The sequence below is a fragment of the Poecilia mexicana genome, unplaced genomic scaffold (genome assembly GCF_051168715.1).
Source record: "Poecilia mexicana isolate PSO_F unplaced genomic scaffold, ASM5116871v1 scaffold_6, whole genome shotgun sequence".
NCBI lineage: Eukaryota > Metazoa > Chordata > Actinopteri > Cyprinodontiformes > Poeciliidae > Poecilia > Poecilia mexicana.
Genome location: NW_028263375.1, coordinates 1,819,615 through 1,839,410, shown reverse-complemented (window position 1 = coordinate 1,839,410; position 19,796 = coordinate 1,819,615). Strand labels below are relative to the sequence as shown.

Here is a 19,796-nt window from a genome sequence, read left to right as displayed (position 1 = left end):
CGGTGTCTATTTGCAAATCCTTCATCACTGGATGAGCCGTGATGGTTGGCCAAGCCAACTGTCTTTCCTGCAATGCTTTTTCAGACTTTCTCCTCGGCCTGTCAGCTGCTGGCTGTTTTGTGAGGTCAGATCCTCCAGGTTTCCTCTGCAGTGGGTAAACTGCTGCTCTGGAGATGGACTTGATCGGATCAGAACCTTCCACTTCCTGATAAACCTGTGATTCAAGTGGAAATAAAAGCTCAAAGGTTTATCTCTCATCTATATTGAGTTTGGTCTAAACTTTTTAGCAGCAAAAACAAACTTGATTCCCACCAATACTCTTGAAGGAAAGTCCAACCTAGAATGGCCCTTCACCATCACACACCAAGCAATTTTCTTTCATCAAAACAGGGAATAGGAAGAAATATTCTCTCCTTACTGCTTCCATAGGAAGTCTGATTTTTTTGCCATTTCTTCAAAAACATTTGGCTCATCATGCTGTGACTCTGTTTCCCAAAAATTACACACAAATGTGATGATTTTCATATCACTTTTATTCAGTGTGTTTTTGACCAAACATCAGAGTGAATTTCTGGTGAGGACATTAGTTTGTTTACTAAATGAAACAAGTCATTTCTGTCACATTGTGAAACTGTAATATCCACGTTCTACACAGCAGTCCTTTTACAGTCCCGGTCAGAAACTCCTGCTCCACGGCCCAAACACCATGAAGGCCAAAGTACTCAGGCGTCATGAGAAATATGAAGTTTCTAATAATAAAGGCTAAATGAATTAATCATGATAAATTCAATATGCAATAAAACTTATAGAGCAGTCATATTTTTGGAGAAACAGGATCTGCAAATGATTGTGAAACTTGTTTTATGTCTCAAATTTAAAGATTCGCATTTTTATAAGAAGTTCATATAAGTAGTTTTTGGTTTAATGGGAAAGTTCACATTTTTTAGGTCTATAATTTTTTGTCCCCATTCTCAGCAACAAAAACAAAATATAGATCACTCTCTCAATGTTACCAAAGTTTAATGAACAAGTTTTTTCCCATATTAGCTGGGTTCCCAGCAGCCATGTTGGTAGGACTGCTGCCTTGCAGACACAAGGTCCTGGGTTTGAATGGTTATTTTGTCGTGTCTGTCTCTGTGTTGTCCTGGCAACCTGTCCAGGGCGTACCTGCCCTCCTGGCCCAGATGGATGGATGGAAGCTTTTTGAAGCTCTTTTCTGATTCATTGTCACTAGATTGAAATTTTAAAGTTTTGTGATGACAGAAAACTTCCAACAATTATTATAGTCTCCTGTCTCAACTACCTCTACCAGCCTAAACATTCAGGTCCAACTCGTTCTCCTCCATCTGATCAGAACCGTGTTCCTCCTGGAGCTCTGACCAGGACTGTACAGGTGTGCTTACCTCATATAAACTGTACCAAGCCATCCTCCACTTTAGTCCCAGTTCAACTCGGCTCTCATAGTTCAGAAACCACAACAAAGGTGATATATTATTTGACTATCAAGAGAAAAAGTCATTAAAAAAACATTATTTCTGGTTAATTACATTAAAGACACAAGGTGAAATCTCTTTCTCTGTCTTTTAACAAACTATGAGACGGTTAACGAAGAGCTTCAAGTTTTATTTTCGGTTCAGTCAGAAGGATTAGCACAGCTCCGTGTCTCTGGCCGTCTTCACCTGCCTCTCCGAGTGTTCAAGTAAAACTGGCAGTCACTTCGCAGCCAGGAGACGGCTCAGCCCAGATCCCGTCTGTGGAAATCCCACCTGAGACGGCAGAGCCAGGAAGCGGCGCTGCCAGCAGGCGACTAAGCCGCTTGCTGCTCTACAGTTGCAGTGCATTGTGGGAGGGTTCAGACAATTAGGGACCGATTTGACACATAAATAGACACCAAAGTGATAACTGACGGGTGTCAAGACGGGGATAGTGCAACGTCTCACACCTCCAGACAGTCAAAGAAATGAAGTGTTACTCGCCCCCACTCTGTCAACTCCACAAAACGAGATCCTAACAGGACCGCTCAGCAGCGGGCGCCTCGTGTACGTGTGAGCCACTAGTCGTTCTTCTTTCGAAAAAATGATTTCCCCTCTGAAACTCTGTCTTTGGTTTCCTGCAGCTTCTCAGACAGCTTGTCTTTAGTCTCTTCCATTTTCTCAGAGATGAGTCCTTTTGTTTCCTCCATCTTTTCTGTGAATCTCTCCTTTGTCGCCTCCATCTTGTCCTGGAGGTAGTCTGTGACTGGCGGCGGTGTGGAGAGGTAGCCATGTTTGCGGAGGTACTGAATGGACAGCGAGGTTCCGCCTAGTGTCACTGCGTATCTAGCTGGGGTTGCAATCTGTAGAGGAAACAAAGGACAACACCTTAACCTGATCCCATCTGAGAGCCATACTTGGATCATTCTCAGACCGGTCTGTTGCCCAAACTGCAGTATTGACGTTACCTTGAACATGGCGTAGGCGGTCAGTGCATAGCCACTAGAGGAATCTCTCAAAAGGCCAACTATAGATTCTGGGAAGCCAATCATCTCTAGGAACGGCACTACATTCACACCTCTGTGGGGTTCAAACAACAGAAAAATTTTAGAAGATGTTAAAAACATTATGCTTCCTGTACAGTCAGAGAACTTTAAAACACTCTTCTCAAAGTCATCATTAAGTTTCAACCAGCGGCTGATTTCCAGGCTAAAAGTCTTAAATGTTACTCACTTCATAGCAGCGTAATAGAAGGTTCCAAACCAGACAGAGGACGTTGCCAAGTGAACCGGGATCATCACTTTCCCGTACTGTTTAAACGTCTTCTTAAACCTCTGGACCAGGCCGATAGACTTGTCTTGCAGCGGGTCAACATCCGCCTTCTCCGGCTGACCTTTGGGGCCGTCCTGTGAAGGCGGGGCGGACGCAGGTTGTGCTGTTTGTTCCTGTGGGGATTGGTGCTTTGGCTGATGTGCTGCTCTGCTGGAGGCGGACGCTGAGACCCATCTCTGGGCAGCGGGCTGCAGCAGCGACAGACGGAGCACGCAGAACCTGGATGCCGCCACTGTCGCCGCCGGATGCTCGAGGACGGCTGCACCCCCCGCCAGCGAGCGCCATGCCACCACCCGCCAAAGGGTCCCATGGGTAAGGATGTGCTGCATCATCATCCTCCGCCTCCACTCCTAGTCCTTCACCGTCCTGATGGTCAACCACAGTCTGTGGGGAAACAAGTAAAACATGACATGGAAGCTACACTTTCATGTCTTCCCTCCACTAACCACACCCAGGCCTGATCAGTAAAAACAAGAAATCACTTAAAGAGAACCTTCCTGACAACATGAAGTAGACCAAAAAGATTAAAAAAAACAACATCTTAGTCTAAAAAAACAAAAAAGAAGAGAAAGCATTCAGTGTGATGTTAAGGACTTGTTGGTTAATGCTAGTTAATGCTAACAACAGCTAGCAGTCATTGCTTTCTAGAAAGCAGCATGTAGAGAAATTCCTGGCCTTAACAATACTATGCACTCTGGAGCGCTATCATGTTTCCATGGTCACACTGAGCTAATCTCTGAGGCGGAGCTGCAGGAAAACTCCAAACAGATTTTACAACAGTTTATAGGTCTTAAGTGACCTTTGACTCTCTTGTTAAAACATAACATCAGTATATTTCTGCTAAATGAGGAAACACACGACCCATTTAATCATTCTTAAAGCCACTACCTTATTTAGGAACTACAGGTCAGTGTTTCAGTTAGTTGGATGAGTCAGTCAGTGTTTGTGGTCTGACCAGGCTTATCAAGTTGTCCTTATTCCTCTTTTATCCACATGTTCAGCTCATATTGTGTTAACTGCCTCTCTAAAGTACATAGTCAGAGCTTTTGTTTGTCTTCCACTCTGGTAACTAACATTCCAGCTTTAGGCCTCTGGCTCCTGATCCTGACATACCAGCTCCTTGTTGGGTGACTGGTCGAATTTAGGAGAGAGTAAAAAAAATAAAAAAATAAAGTAGCAGGTGCTTTAACTCCAAGGAGCTCCATTAGGTAATCAGCTAAAGTGTGACAGAAGCTCCAAAAGCAGAGATGTTCACTGTTATGTGTTCACACAGTTCATCAGCAACAACCTTAGAGAAAGCAATTGTTGCTGTCCAACAATCTGGGAATATTCTAAGGGATTTTTCTTTTTTTTATACTATTCCAAGTCCATCACAGATGACGGGAATGTGCCAGCATTTCATCCTAAGGTCATGACCTTGGATGCTTTGCAGCTGAAAGAATTTTTGCTTTCAATTTTTTTATTATTATTATCTTCAGGTAGTTGTTGGATGCGTAACCATCTAACAACTAACTGTAGAAAACAAAAATCTATTTTTGTTTTGTACAATTAAAAGCAGCTGATTAGCATCTCAAAAGTTTGAATAATAATACCTGAACTCTGACCCCAAATCCCAGAGTGGAAAAGGAGGCTTCATGGATGGAGAGAGGACTTTGGAACCGTCTCTTCCATCCATGATAACAGACAAGGATCATATCCCCTACTCCAACGTCTCTCTGCCCAGCTTTCTAAGGATACAGCTTGATCAAAGAGGAATAGCAAAAGCAAAGGAGGTGGATTAGCGGTGCTTGCCAACAACCCTGGTGTCATCCAGGACATGTTACTAAGTAATATTGTCTCTATTGAGCTGTTAGCATGTTATTATAGTCATGAGGTCATAATACAGCAACAATCTTTAGTCACAGGCCTCTTAAGATTTGTTGCAAAACTGCTACTGCGGATCCTTCCTGGCCACAGCATCAGTATGCACAATGACTCTTTTTAACATACTTTGATGAAATAAGCTATGGGAACATTTAACTTCCCTTTTAATTGAATTGAAATTATATCTGTAGCTAAATATCTACAGACCACAGTTAACATTCATGACAGTAATATTAGAGACTAAAGTAGATATGACTGGCCATAATGTACAGCACTAAATTTAGTCAGAAAATTAGCTGTCCCTATGACTAATTTTGCAGCTACAGAAACCTGGAGCCCTTACAAGCACTGGGCGGACCATGAGGTTTCCTGTCTGACAGCTGAAGCTTGATCCGGATTGGCTCATACAGCAATGAGGAAAAGTTTCATCCACAGAAATGTTCGACAAAGAGTAATGATGAAGTCATTTCCACACCCAGGTTTGCCATAAATTACATGTTTTTAGACACGTGAAGATAAACTTAGATGATTTTAGATCCTGGAAAAGACTAGGTAATTTGTTTTAAAACTTAAACTTGCCATTTAAACTTAAAAAGAAGGGGATGGGGGGGTGGGAATCCAAGACTTTAAGACAAGTTTACTATTAGTGACAAAACTTTTAGCAGCTAAAAATAACACTATTGTCTGCAGTCATTACAACTTTCTTTTCCTTTAAAATAAAGCCATTTTGTGACGCTATCATATCTACTGGGGTTAATTTAAGCAATAACCAGAAGATTAAAGCTTCAGTAAAGCTGTTATTTACAGAGTCATGCTAAGCTAGCTGACATTGGACAGGTGGTGCTGGAGGACAAGAGCCACCGTTCTAGTTCCCTCTGTTGAAAGGAGCTTACCAGCAGATTATGGACCACAGAGGGTTTTATCGCTGTAAAGAAAACTCGATACCCTGGCTGAAATTGTAACACGGGGGTCAGAAAACACAACAATCTGAACAGCTGCCAACTTTGCTACTGACGTTAGCTAGTTAGCTTACAGCTAGCGGCACTGCTAAAGCTAGTTATCAGTAAAATCAGCTGCGATTGGCTGAGCCAGACACTTTGCAGCTATCAGAATACAGCGCTGAACTTACGCGCTGCTGGAGTCAGAGTTCAGCAACACGGCGGAGTCCTCAGGGCCATTCAACACTCACAAATGTTTCAGAACCACATTGACAACTGGACAGTATGGACTCCAAGGAGAGCAGCATGTCCCCGAGTGCCCCACCCCCAGCCGCGCATGGAGACAAGGGAAATGTAGTTAATAATGGCGCCAAACGTCAGTAACATCTGGAGGTTGCAAAATACAAGTCCCAGCGTGACTTTGTTAAAATGTCTTCTTTTCGAGGGCAGGGTTTGGGTCACGTGGTTTGTTTATCACTTACTGTAACAGTGGGTCCGCACCATTTCTCACCTGGCGAGAAAAGTTCAGACCCACCAGCGAGAGGGGCGACCAAGTTGTGTTCCTTCTAAGATTTAAAAAATGTGTGGCTTTATTGTTTTGTTTGTTTTTAAATAGATAAGAAAGTCAGAATTAGGAGCAATACAACAAATTAAGATCAGTGTATCAGAGTGCAAGTAAACCCAAAATAGTTGATTTTTTATTATTGCTAATTTACTTCTTTAGTCATTAACGGCGCGATACACTGATTCCTTTCACAGGTCATTACCTACTTCATTCTATCAGCAGAACTGTCCATTCAGAAGGAAATCACCTCCCACACTACATCTCCATCACTTATTTCTGAGTTTTCCGCCGGGTGACTGTAAAGGAGTGCGCCCAGGGTTCCACTGTTTAGCTGCCATGTATTCCAGACGTAGTTCTGTTCTAGATATTGCAAATAGTTAAGTCTGTCTGTCTACAAAATCACCTAGATATAGCGCACATTTTATTATCCAGTTTGTTGTTTACAGATATACGCACATAAACTCATGCAATGTACCAAATTGTCCAGCAGAGGGCGGCACGCTTTCAGTGTCAAACCATCCACGAAGGAAGAATGCTGGGTTACATAGTTACATACATGGTTACTTAGTACATCTCAATCCTTTTTTCCTTTACATATGTAGTTTTTAGATTCAGATTAAGAATAAAATGTAAATTTAAAATGTAGTTCTATGTCATAGTAATACGTTTCTGTTTGATACTTTACCTGCAGGCAGCTCAGGGTAGACGTAAACTTTTGACTTAACCCTTGTGTTTAGAAATGGGGTCCAACCGACCCCACACATGTAAAACTTGTATCATTTGCCTCAGTCCTCACATGCACAAGGGTTAAAATCAGAGCATGCTTTCTTTCATACTTGAAAATTTGTTTTGTGATTTTTTTATTGGCCAGTCTTTGCTTTCTAACCTCAGTTCATTCCTTAGTCGTACCTATGGTCAATACTTAAGTATTTGTATGGTTTGTAGACAGGGCCAATGAGAAAAAACTGGAGGATGCAGCGCTCAAGATGTCGAGGTTTTCTTTAGGAGCAACAAGGATGTAGGATTAGCAATCAGTATATCAGAAAGACAGATCATGTAAGATGCTTGAGAAATAGTCAGAGTCCAGACTGAGGTGAAAGGTAAACCATAAATCGTCAGCCTTTGCACTGAAATGACTTCTCTTTAGAAAGCAAGCAGCAAGAGTGTGACAGAGTATTTCAAAACGGGCAAAGATGATTATTACAGCCCTGAAAAATGCTGGGAAGGCACTCAGTGATGGATTGTTTGTGCCACTGGTTTTAAAAGGCGTACCAGGAACATTTAAAGCTTTTTCAGTTCATGTAGCACAAAGCTAATCTGAAATAAAGTTTGCTGAATTGAAAACAAAACTTCAAAGTTTCCAGGATACTGAGGAAATGTGTGTGGTGGAACAAAAAGATATTGATCACAAAGTGTTAACCGACATAGACTACCATGTGCAGTGTCCCTTCAGCATTCAGTGAAGCTGAAGACACTATCTAAACGCTGAAGAGTGAAAACAGCTATGGGTGAAGAACTGCAATCTTTAAAGGAGAATTACACTTTTTTCCTAAACAGTCTGCCTGAGGAAAATAAAAAGTAAAGTAGTGAGGGGTAAGTGGGCGTATGCAATGTAGAATATTACTACTGGAACTGAATAATGTAAGACTAGCTACATTGGTTACAGCCAGAGCTTTGGAGTAGACTGTGAATTTTTTTCTCTCCAACTGTTAACCTGATAAGTAACATAGAACTGAAGCAGTGTGTGGCACAAAACAACTTGATTTTACATCAGATCAACATCAAAACTGCCTGCCTGCAACGACCCAATAGATTTTGAGGCTTCTAAAGAATAAAAAGAAGCTATGAGGTGGAAATGAAAAGTTGGTCTATAAGCTGAATAAGTCACTTTTTTGACTTTTTGGACAGAACATTGCATGAATATTTGACAGAAAGGCTTCAGGTAAAATATTGCAGAACACTGTTTACACGAGGAAAACAAGAAATAACACTGATTATAATTATATGCGTTGATAATGTTGCTTTTGTAGCCAGTGATGGAAGTGTTTTAAACGGACAGTATTATGTAAAATCAACTTTTTTCATGTTATAACATTATTCCCTCATCATAAACATACCTGGAGCTCTGACTAATTTGTTTATTTTTAAGATGACAAAGAGAAGCACAGGTCTGTCGGTTGATAGACGTGCGAACATTCATAGTGAATGTTCCAGAAAACGCTACACATTTGGTGTTTTAATAAAAACAAAAAAGAAAGTATTGCCATTGTAAATGCTGATTTTGTTGACAAACTAGCCTCTTTCAGCAGGTATGCTGCTAAATATTCAAGGTGTGCTGGAGGCAGAGTGGTCTCAGTCAGTCACTCCACTCTGAGGCAGACAGCTGCTCCACCACTTTGATGGAAAGAAACCGTACCGCTTGTGTCACCTGAGAAACACATCAACCGCAGGTCGAGCCTAGCAGCTGGATCGCTCTCATTTCTGCTCAAATGAGGCTGAAATCAGTCAAATCAGTGGTTTCTGACAGAGATTTGTTGTGGAGGTTTGCTACAACAACCGTTTGGAGGCTGGTTAGCAGGTAGAACCTCAGTACTAAAGGAAAATTTTTGCCCTTGGCCTTTGGAGGTGAAATCTTAAACGCGTCATATTAGCCTTAGCCGGGAAATATGAATTTGGAACAAAGCTTATGTGGAAAGCCAAATGCACCACCATTCAATCACACTCCCAACATGGATAATGAAATTGATTTACGTATGTGAAAATTTTAATAAAACTTTAGATGCATGCACCATACCAATTACTCTGGGTAACTAAATACTTACCTACTCTCACAGTTCTTTGAAAAAAGTTTTCACACCTGCTCAGATAGATTTTATCGCATAACATCCATAAACTTCAGATATTTTATTGGGATTCTGCGTGTAGGTTCAGCACTAACTAGTGCAAAGATATGAAGGAGAATAGATTAAATTAATTTTGTACAACTAAAAGGTCTTAAAAGTGTGGAATGCATTTATATTTGGCGACACTCAGCTAATGCTCTACAAAACGATCTTTTGCTGCTGCTATACATCTGCAGCAGCAGCATTGCACATGTAAAAATGAAAAGTTTTACTCATTATTCTTTGCCAAACAATAAGACTGCATAGATCAGAGGTTCCCAAACTGTGGGGGGTGTCATTGCAGGGGGGGCGCGGGAAGCCGTCTGGATGAAAAAAAAACAACAAAAAACATGAACACTGTATGCGCTGGGTTTTTACCTTAGAATGGCCAACTCTCTGTTATTCCTATGTCTATTTGATACAGTAGAGGCTTCCACACTTCCCATATTTGTGTCCTCTGTCACTTTTATCAGCAGTTAAAACTGTTTAATCCGTTGTTAACATGTTGTAACCTGTTTTTCCGAGCCGCCTTTAAACGCAACATGAGCGCTACGACGCTCGCGCTGGGTTTCCACCTGTGAAGGAGACCTGCTGCTGCTGGGCGGAGCTACGTAGGTTTGTGTTAGAATCACAGCAGCAAACCAGCAAAACGCAAAGAACTTTTCACAGTTTTTCCCTCCAAACGAACCGACTGAGTTGAGTAAAGCTGTTGGATGCAGGTAATGTTAGCTAAAAGATGATGAAAAGAAAATGTTTGGAAACCACTGGCATAGATGGTACATTATGAAACTCCATTTTCAAATACTGTTATAGATTCTCAGTGAGATTTAAGCCTTTGTTACAGTTCAGTTTCTTGCTATAGTCCCAACACATAGAAAATGTCATGTCAAAGGCATTTTTCAAAGAAAGAAAATAATTAGGAAATTTAAGCAAAGGCAGCTGTGATGGCTTATTTTGCAGATAACAAAACAAAACAAAACCTGTAGTAGTCATATTTTGTAAAGTACTTTATTCCAGCACACAATATAGTGTAAAGGTAGTTTATAAGACTGAAAAATAAACTGGTAGTACATATTTTATATATCTAAATTTAACTAGGGCTTTCAGGAAACCTTTAAAATGAACCAGTGTGCAAAGTAACTCTAAATGGAATGTGTTGAAACATCTGCTCACATTGGAGTGTCTGCTGTGAAAAAGGTCTATTAGTGGTAAAGCAGACTGAAAAGTGTTCAATGTCACGAATCAATTAGCGTGTTTTACTCACTGAAGCATAAAATATTCCTGCTTTTAAGTGTAGAACATCTAATAGAACATGCATTATCTGAATATAGCTTTTCAGCAGGTGGACAGCGTACACAAACTGAAGTGAGTAAAAACAACAAGGAGGAAGACTTTCTATCATTTGTGGTAGCTTTTTATATTTATAGCTGATACACCAGTGAAATGTACGTTTGACCATTTGTAGTTTTGTTTTTGTTTTTTTAACCTCTCCAAAGCATTTTGTAATAAATCTGTATGTAGAAAAAGATATAAATCTGTCTACAACTCCAGTCCTCCAGTCTCACTGTCCTGAAACGTTTAGACATAGCCTATCTCTGCTCTAACACAACTGAATCGGAGAAGCTGATTTACCTCCTTGGCATGTTAGCACATTTTGCAAAAATCTTAATTTTTTTCAGGTGGATCAAGAATGAATTCAAAAGTTGCAGCACAGTGGCATTCAAAGAATGGAGTTTCAGGTTCCTGTAAGAATTGCATCTCATTGATAAGGCACACACTCATTCTGCTAACTGAGATTCTACTGAACCGCTATTAACCTGAGCATGTATGCTTTTAGACAGGAGTGATGAAACCAGAGAATGTAAAGGACATTCTGAGCCACGCTTTGGGAGAACATGCTACCAAAAAGAGCCTAGATGGGATTTGAACCAAGAACCTTCTTTTTCTGGAAAAGTATTTGTCCATATTTTTCTTCATGCTGAAATATTTCAGATAATCAAGGAAGTTTTAACATAAGACAAATAAACTAGATAAACTATAACTAAGCAAGTGACTTTGAACTTGTGGGCATTAGGTGGGGTGGGGGTGCGTCTGCTACCTCTACTGTAGCATGCGGTCTCTGGACTCAGCGCTTCTGTTAAGCAACCATTAAAGCAGTTGAGGCAACAACAAACAAAACAAAAACCAACAGAATCTACAATTAGCATATTATAATGGTACATTGCATTTACCTTGGAAGTCAGAAGTCGTTTGACGTCAATCCTCAGTGATCAGAGTTCCAGTTAGAAGCCGGGGTTTCCACATGGCAACGCTCAAGTAGCCATTGTTCACAGTACAATGAAGAAAACAATAAGCGGTAGCTGCCATGAACAAACTTAACTTTGAATTTTTCCAGTTGAGTTGCAAAACTTATATTGATTTTAGATGTGCTGTTACATAAAACAAAACATGCTTCACTAAAACTTCACATAACTGGTGCGAGAAGCATGAATTAGATATTGATATGCGACATCAGCCTTGGTAAAATTCTCAGACTTTCCGAGGGGAAGCCTTTAGCTGATCTAACTCTTTGGAGTGGGCTATGTGATTGCCTTTTTAAAAGTTAGATCTGGTCCTTGCATTAGCAGATTTTCCCATACTTTTGGTGAAATAGTTCAAAACACACTTCTCCTACTCCATGTGTTGTTTATGTCTGCCTTTGTTCCCAGTTCATGGGCAAAAGAAATTTTAATTCTGCATATTGCTTGAAAAAGAATCAAGTCCCAATCCTCCTTAAACAGAACAAGCTTTGGAACTTTGACGCCACGTTGTTCCTGCAGCTCCGTTTAATAATCAGATGCGTTCACAATTAGTTGAATTATTTTACTCCATTCAGAAGGCATATATATGTGACTGGAGCTAATAACACAAGCAAATAAAATTGCTTAATGGAAACACGGCAATTTCAAAAAAAAAAAAATCTTGTTTCAGCTATAAGGTGAGGGGATATTTTTTTTTGGCCACATCAAAATGGTTTATTTCACAAAACTGCTATGGATCATGCCACACGAATCACAAGAAACATGATGAACAACAGGATGTTGCCACTGACGCAAACCACAAAGAAGACGACGACAGGAAGTAGAAGGAGGATCATAACGCGGCATGGGTTTTTAATTTAACATTGTAATAGAAACGTATCTATTGACATGCTACTTCCTTCTAGTAGCTGAAGTGTGCTTCACAACAGGAGTCACACCAAACCCTCATCAAGGCTCACATCACAATGCTTCAGTTTGACTCTGTGGACCACAGGCTCGTCCAGCCCTGTCAGATGTGTCGTGACAACAGCTGACTTGCTATTGCAGTCCAATGAATCAACAAGCAACAGCGAATTAAACAGAATTGACAAGAGAAGATTTGACAAGTGATTCCACGCCCATAATTTTTATTTTTTTTATGTGTCTTGTTTTAGCATTTCAGACAAATCATAAAGAGAAGCTGCCCGTCAACACCGAGGATTGTTGACAGTTTCTTATTTTGAGTGAAGTGTCCCACTTTCCCTGGGAAAAATAGCAATATTTTAATATTAGAAAAAACAAAAAGCTTCTGCTGTTTTCTGGGCTTTAAAACTGGCGATGGCACGGCTGTTTCAATTTTAAATATATAAATGCAATCTTACCCCAGCACAGTGTAACTGTCTGTGTGTGAGGGGCCAAGCAGTGAAAGCATAGAAGCCTTAGTAAAAACATTGCCAAAGTGAGTTTTTATTTAACCCTAAAAATGTTCAAAAATTGCTCAAAATATTAGTAAAGGGACAATAATTCAGATCAACCAAACACATCTCTGCTCAAAAAGAAAAAGAATGACCCAAACAAAGTATTTATACACAACTTAATTCACAAAACTGACCTAACATGAAGGTACAGAAGATACGTGTCTACTACTTTGGCCTGACGTTAATGTAAATGACCATGTATCAATAATACCTAAAGTAAAACCAAAAAACTGAACTAAAAACTAAACCAAACACTTCATCTTTGCTTACTTGATTGGTTCTGCTGAGCTGGCCTCAGCTGTTGGTCATGTGACTTACCCAGACAGGAAATAGCTTACCTCCCAAAACAGGTAACCAGGTAAAAACATAGAAACATATTAAATATGACACAATAATTCAATTTCTTTTGACTGTATTGTACAGCAATACAGTTTATTTATTATTAACTCATTAAACTACAATAAACAAAGTGAATTGAAACCCAAAAATATAAATGGGTGAAGAATGATTCTTCAGTATTTTAATATACTGAGGTGATGTTATTGTACAGAATTAACTTTGCTGTATAATATTATCGACCGATTAAAGATATCTTGTTTTTTTTTTGTCTTGCCTACTTTTTTTTCAGATTAATCAGATTTTTGACAAAAATAAACTAAATGCTGACATAATATAGTTTTCCAAAGTTATTTTCCTGTGTTAAGGGAAATAAGTTGTTTAAACTGAGCGGAGCCTCCCTCCGTCCCATCGGCACAGATGGAATTTGGCTCGTTAAATATTTGTTCGTTGCTTTTCACAGTCAAGAACATACTATTACTGGAGAACTCCAGTTGAAAAAAATATACACTACAGCACTTAGCCATTCCTTTTTTTTATTTGACATTTGTTCAGCCAAAAATCAAAACTATTCCATGTGGCCTTTATATAATTCTGGTCTTAAGGGGGCTAATCATCAGTACTGACCTTTACTGAACCAGCACTGAAGAGTTTGTTCTTTAGTGACTTTGGGGATGAGTTGGTGATGTTCTCTTGTTCTCTTGGAGTCCTTTTTTGGTAGGCTGGTCCCTCTTAGGAGGATTTACCTTCTGGGGAAAACAGGGAGTCATGTTCCCTGTTTGGATCCAGTTGTGGATTGTTGGGTTTCACAGATCTGGAGTCCTGGAAAGCACATAAATGGCGTCGTAACCCTTTGTCTATCTGTCCTTTAGTCCAGAATACTTTTGTTTACAGATTTAACTTTTCTTTACCTACTTCATGTTGCCAAACAGGTCTATTTAGGGATTTCTTAATTCTTTACTGTTCAGGTCAGGTATGACTAGTAAAACTGAAAACAAAAATTAAGAAAAGGTAATAAGACTTAATTGTGCCACTAAATGTTGCCAGCCTTGAGGCATCTTAATAAACAATCTTATCACAATCCTGCCAAACTCCTTTTATTATTGGTATTCTTTTATGAGTTCATTGATAGACTGTCTGACAAATGAAGAACTGAACTCGGGTGGGCTAGTCAAGAAATGAAAGAAAAACCCAAAGCAGTCACTGTGTGGTATGGAGCAGGACGAAACACTGTTTCAGAAACGGTTTGGACCATGACGAGATGGAAGCTAACGGCTCAGTTCTTTGATCACCAACCACATTAAACACTAAGTTTCCTTTACTGAAGAGGAGCGACTGATTAGAAAGTATCCTTGATCTGAGGATCTGTCACTCTCACTACAAAGCTTTTTTCATACTGACAGCTAAATGTTTCTATGCTGATGTTTCAAATTCAGTCTTCTTTTTCTTTCTCTTTTTGTTAACAAACCTTGTTGTACAACCAACACATGTGGTGGTGTTCTCAACCGGGGTGATGAGATGAAACAGGTCTCTGGTAGCTTTCCTGGAAATAAATAAATTAATTAAAAGAAAATTCTCAGGGATAAATTGGACATCTGTAGCTGTGTTTTTGGTACAAATGTGAGCAAATATTTGTTTATATTGTGCTAATGTTGAAAGGATGCAATTTTGCAATTGAAATTAAATTAACATCACACATGAATAAACTTATTCACACGATAAGTCATTAAAAATGGTGGCAGCAACGGATGTACACAGTTAAGAGACATATTCATAAATCAGCTTTGGCTCTAGTGCTCGTCATCTACCAGTCAGAGGAGACGTTGGCGTCTTCTCCAGGCGTTTTAGTGACAAGTTGCTTATACTTGGGAGCATATAGTCGATATGATGTGTGCGGCGTGTTGGGGAAAGTGTAGACAGTGATTTTACACAAGAACTACGGATTGAACACGTTGGAATGACACACAACTTTTTATGAACTGTGTGATGCTGTGAGAGCTCTGGTGGAGCCGGATCCACATTGTTCAAAAAAACTAAAACGAAACCATCATCCTCCTACTATTTCCTGTCGTCTTCTTTGTTGTTTCTGCCAGTAGTAACATCAGGCTGTTGATCAAGACAGCAAAAGCTTTGTTCAATACATCTGTCTTGACACAGATGAAAAACCACCTCATCTTGGAGCAAAAACGTGAGTTCTTTTTTTTTTTTTCCGAAATTGTTTATGTTAAGCAAATTTATTTTCATGATTTTAATTTGCTCAATTTTATGATTAATGGAATCACAGTCAATGGCAGAAACAAAAAAAAAAAAACGTACTGAAAGGCGAAGACAGCAGCATGACCATCTCTTTACAATGCAGTGACCTGCAGGGAATGACTGGTATATCCGCTTCTGTTGCTGCTGGGATGTTTTGCTGCTGGCTTAAAGAGAAATAAAAAAAGAGAGGCTCTCAGAGCTGCCGGGTAATTACCATCAAATTGAATTTTACAAGGCTGACATTGCTTGTTTAAAAAATGTAAACCATTCTTTGTGTCGCCTCTGTTTTCCTCTGTCTTGTTTGGTTTCAGTGTTCTCTTTTGATCTTTTTCTAAATTAGCCATGGGTTACCAAGGTGCAGAAGGTGTTTCTAACAAGGAGCACTAGCAGGTAGCCTGTCCACCTGCGGCATGTTCCCAGAGACATCAGCGGCCCAGGTAGCAACGGAGATGGCCGAGCGTTAAGCCCCCCAAGCTAATGTCACACAGCTTCAGCATTTGAAGCTGCATTTTTTTTTTGTAGATATGTTACGTGCCACTGTTATTCAGTCAGCAGGTGATACGCACACACACACACACACACGCACACACACACACACACATTAGGGCTGTCATAAATCTTAGCTGCGACTGTAACCTAAAACTGCAGCTTTCATCTTACATTCACCATTTCCTCTGAAGTGCTTTAATTCTCACACGATTGTTTGCAGATATATGATTTTGGAATTGCAGCATGCTCTTAGCGCACACTGTGGCGGTACATAAGAATACGATGAGAAGTGTTTTGTTTTGTTCATTTTTCTTGATCTCTTTTGGCACCACTTTGCCTTCAGTAGGCTTTTTGACTACATCTGCTACTTTGCTAAAAAGCCCACAAGCACTTTCGTTGGTTTGCTCTTCTTCTCTGGATTTTTCTGATGAAACTTTGCTTACAAAGCAGCTGACACTTTGGAGCTGGTGTTGTTTCAGTGAACATTTACGTTCTTTTTTGTCATTTTCAGCAGAACAAGTGAAATATTCCAGATCATGGATGATACTAGAATAAACTATGGTCTCCTGGGGATGCTACAAGAAAAGAGAGCTTTACATATTTATTATGATTATATTCATGATTATGCTCTAATTGGATGAATTGAATTTTGAATTGTGGTCTTTTTTTTGTCTAGTTCACAAATAATCAAAAGTATACATAGAAAAATACAGACTCAAATATGTATTTACATTCAGGTGATTGTTGATTCTCAGGTTTCTACCCTTCACACATTAAGTAAGGAAATGTGTGTTTGGTGTATTAGTTGCTTGTTGTAACAATATTTCTTGGTAATGCATTTTATACTGTTGGAAGGCCAGTTTATTTCCCTTTAAATGTACCAAATTTCTAGACTAGCAGCAGCAATTAGCAAGCAGCTGGTGGAACTGCAGAGCTTATCATTCAAAATATGCTCCATTTTTAACGGCATGCTAGAGAAACATTGTTATGCTGACATGCTGAAGGCAGAGTGTCAGAAAGGGTTGGAGCTTCTTAAAGAGACATGTCATTTTTTTTAGATACAACTATGATGAGAAGTCAAATTTTTCTTAAGTTATGCTTTATATATGCAGCATTTTCATAATAACTGGAGGTAACATAGTTACTTTATTGTGCTATAAGATGGCTCTATGAGCCTGGAAAATGCATTATGCCTCTTAAAATGTAGATAAATAACTACATCTGATGACAGGATCATGTTTGGCTATGTGTGGAAAGAAGAAACTTTTTTGTGGAAATCTGATTTTTAAAAAGGTGATAGACTGGGTGACCTAACCTAAATTAATTTAGATTTATTTCACAACATTCAACAGTCTAAAAATGGACTGAAGATGAAAAAAAGAAAAAACATATTTTTCTTAAAACAAAAAGACAATGTGAAAATGTCTTTTCACATTTTGCAGGTGTGGAATTTGTCCTTCAATGTAATTTCAGTGTTCCAGGAATACCTAATGAATTCACCAACAACCCCCCTTACTGAGAACCCTCTAGCTTTAACACTGCAGTTTAATCCAAGTCCCCAGTTCTTCATGTCTTTTGATTTCTTCCTGCTCCAATTAATGGCTGAATTTCCTCCTCAGTGTGTAATCATGTCCTGCAGAGGCCTGGTAATGAACCCTTCATTTCATTCGGTTGTGATGATCCTGGGGGATCCCAAAACATGCAGGACAGCGAGTAATGAGGACTGGAGTTGGACACCGCTGTCCTCGTCTGTCCTGTTATGTCATTGGCAACATGTGTCTATTAAAATAAAGTCTGGCGCCTGGCTGCACGGGGCCACATGACATAAGTCAGCTCTAGTCTTTTATCATGAAGAGTTGGTGCTTAGCTCTGACTCTTTCACCAACACATCACTGGTTTATTTCCCATGGAAACATAAAGTCATGGGTTATTCAGCAGAATCTCCTCAAATCTGCAGATGATATAAAAAGTAAATTATTAAACCACGCTTTTGTACCATTTATTTTAAATGTCTTGTTAAATGTAACAATACTTCTGCTATTTGGGATTTTGTAAAATACATTTCAACAGATTTTTTTGCCTCATTCAAGGCAGATTTTTTTTTTTTTACATTTTCAGATTATTAAAGTTTTTACACAGCTTTACCATAACTAAATTTACACAAACAAATGTGTCACCTGAATGTTGTTGTAGGACTACAGAAATATGCAGTAAATAATAGCTAATCAACTCCAAATGTGACAAAGTATTTTAGTGTGTTTGCTGGTCAAATTCAAGGAAATGATAGAGAATCCAAAGCTGTTCTAAATTTAATTTTACATTTAAAAATGAACCTTTATCAGTGTCACTGTGTCCCTTATTAACTCCAGTTTTTAGCCGTTAGCAAGGTCTCAGCTCCACCACTTCCTCCATTCTCTGTTTGGCTGCTCTTCATAGTGACCTTTACATGAAGATTTATTCTGTTCAGAGTCAGCAGCTGGAATTTCTGAGATGGAAGCACAATCACTTTTCTATTGGAAAAGTAAACTGGAATGATACTCTGATTTCAAACTACCAGAGTTTAATGATCAATACGGTTCCTCAACGTGTAAAAATGAATGAAACTTGTTGGCATATCCGTCTGTGCAGGTTTATCAAGTCAATGATAGACACAGTGCTGTACGTTTATCTTTTCTTCTTCATGTCTCACTGTATGTGTGGAGAAACACATTTTTATCAGCTTGGATTGTAAACAGTTATTCTGACGTTTACATTGTTTTTCTGAACAGCAGGAAGAAAAAAAACACATTCATTCTTTTTATTATAAAAAAAAAATCACTTATAAGAATCATAAAGTTTATGACATCATTAAATTATATGTCAAAAAGGCTTCAAAGAAATTCAGCCACGCAGTTTAGAAAATATGACCAACATCATATATTTTTGTGACCAGCGTATTAACTTGTATTAAACCTTTTTTGTGTCTTATGTTTGAATATAGAAATATAAATGTATAAAATCTGTATGAAAAGCTTGGCACACAGTTTTAGCTGTGATTGTGTTTCCATCTGGTATAGTTAGGGACAGTTAGCAGAACAAGTTGGCAGTAAATCTGTTGAGGGCGTGAGCCGGGATGAGGACCGGAGAACAGAACCGACCCAAACTCAGCCACTCAATGAGGTTTGATGTTTCCAGGCCAAATCTGGATATTGGAGTAATCCAGTATGTGATTGATTACTGATCCAAGTGCAAACGTATTGCCAACAATTAATTGGAAATTGAGGCAGAGACACATTTTAAGATGAGGTGTTTTTTTGACTGCTTTGAAATTGGTTTATTTTCTTTGGTTAGCTTAAAAACTGTTGTTGTGCTTGGCTGGCTCTGCTTGGTTTGATGTCGATCCTGGTCCCACAGCAGGTCAACTTGTCACCTGCTGGGACCCCCATATGATCCCCAACTGACTGGGGATCATATGTTTGATCCCCAGTCAGGTTTCTGTAAAAGGAAACTTCAAGTCTTTTCTGAACCTGAGGACTGGGAAAGTTGTGTATTGTGTCCCAGCTTCAGGTTTGTAGACATTGACATAAAAAGATGAGGTGGAGACCGTCCTGCACACACACGGTCCACATGTACTGCTTTTGGTTCTGAAGAGGATAAAATGATTAAATATGGCTAACACAGAGCAATGGTTACATCAGACTGAAACGTGTAACAGGACATGTGGGGTGTAAGCTGTTATGGTATGCGTGTGTGTGCGCGATGGTTTTTTTTGCTTTGATTTTGATAACTTTGTATTTGGTGCTTCAGTTTATAGTTTGCTTGTTCTTTGCTTTGTTTTCTTGATGCTTTATGTTGTTTTTTTATATGCACTTCATGTTTTTCTCATTCTGTCTGTCTTGCTGCTTCAAATACAGAAATTGCGCTTCA

General features: G+C 39.2%; 1 protein-coding gene across 2 annotated transcripts; it reads right to left on the bottom strand.

Annotated features, from left to right (window-relative positions):
• Nucleotides 1–515: 515 nt before the first annotated feature.
• On the bottom strand, nucleotides 516–5,946 carry mims1a (mitochondrial inner membrane scaffold 1a). Of its 2 annotated transcripts, none has more exons than XM_015000460.2 (4): nucleotides 5,797–5,946; nucleotides 2,706–3,188; nucleotides 2,441–2,552; nucleotides 516–2,335 (listed from the first exon to the last, which is right to left on the bottom strand). In XM_015000460.2, the coding sequence occupies exons 2-4, from the start codon at nucleotides 3,137–3,139 to the stop codon at nucleotides 2,054–2,056; spliced, it is 828 nt and encodes a 275-aa protein (XP_014855946.1). In that variant the 5' UTR covers nucleotides 3,140–3,188; nucleotides 5,797–5,946; the 3' UTR covers nucleotides 516–2,053. The 2 variants fall into 2 exon arrangements, with proteins under 2 accessions (XP_014855946.1, XP_087862172.1); XM_088006046.1 differs by lacking the exon at nucleotides 5,797–5,946 and adding an exon at nucleotides 4,397–4,683.
• Between the last annotated feature and the right edge of the window lie 13,850 nt (nucleotides 5,947–19,796).

Coding starts and splice junctions, on each gene's coding strand:
- mims1a (XM_015000460.2), bottom strand. CDS start 3,139: ATGATGATGCAGCACATCCTTACCCATGGGACCCTTTGGCGGGTGGTG. Junction 2,553..2,705: donor TTCTATTACGCTGCTATGAA/GTGAGTAACATT, acceptor TGAACCCCACAG/AGGTGTGAATGTAGTGCCGT. Junction 2,336..2,440: donor CCGCCTACGCCATGTTCAAG/GTAACGTCAATA, acceptor TTTCCTCTACAG/ATTGCAACCCCAGCTAGATA.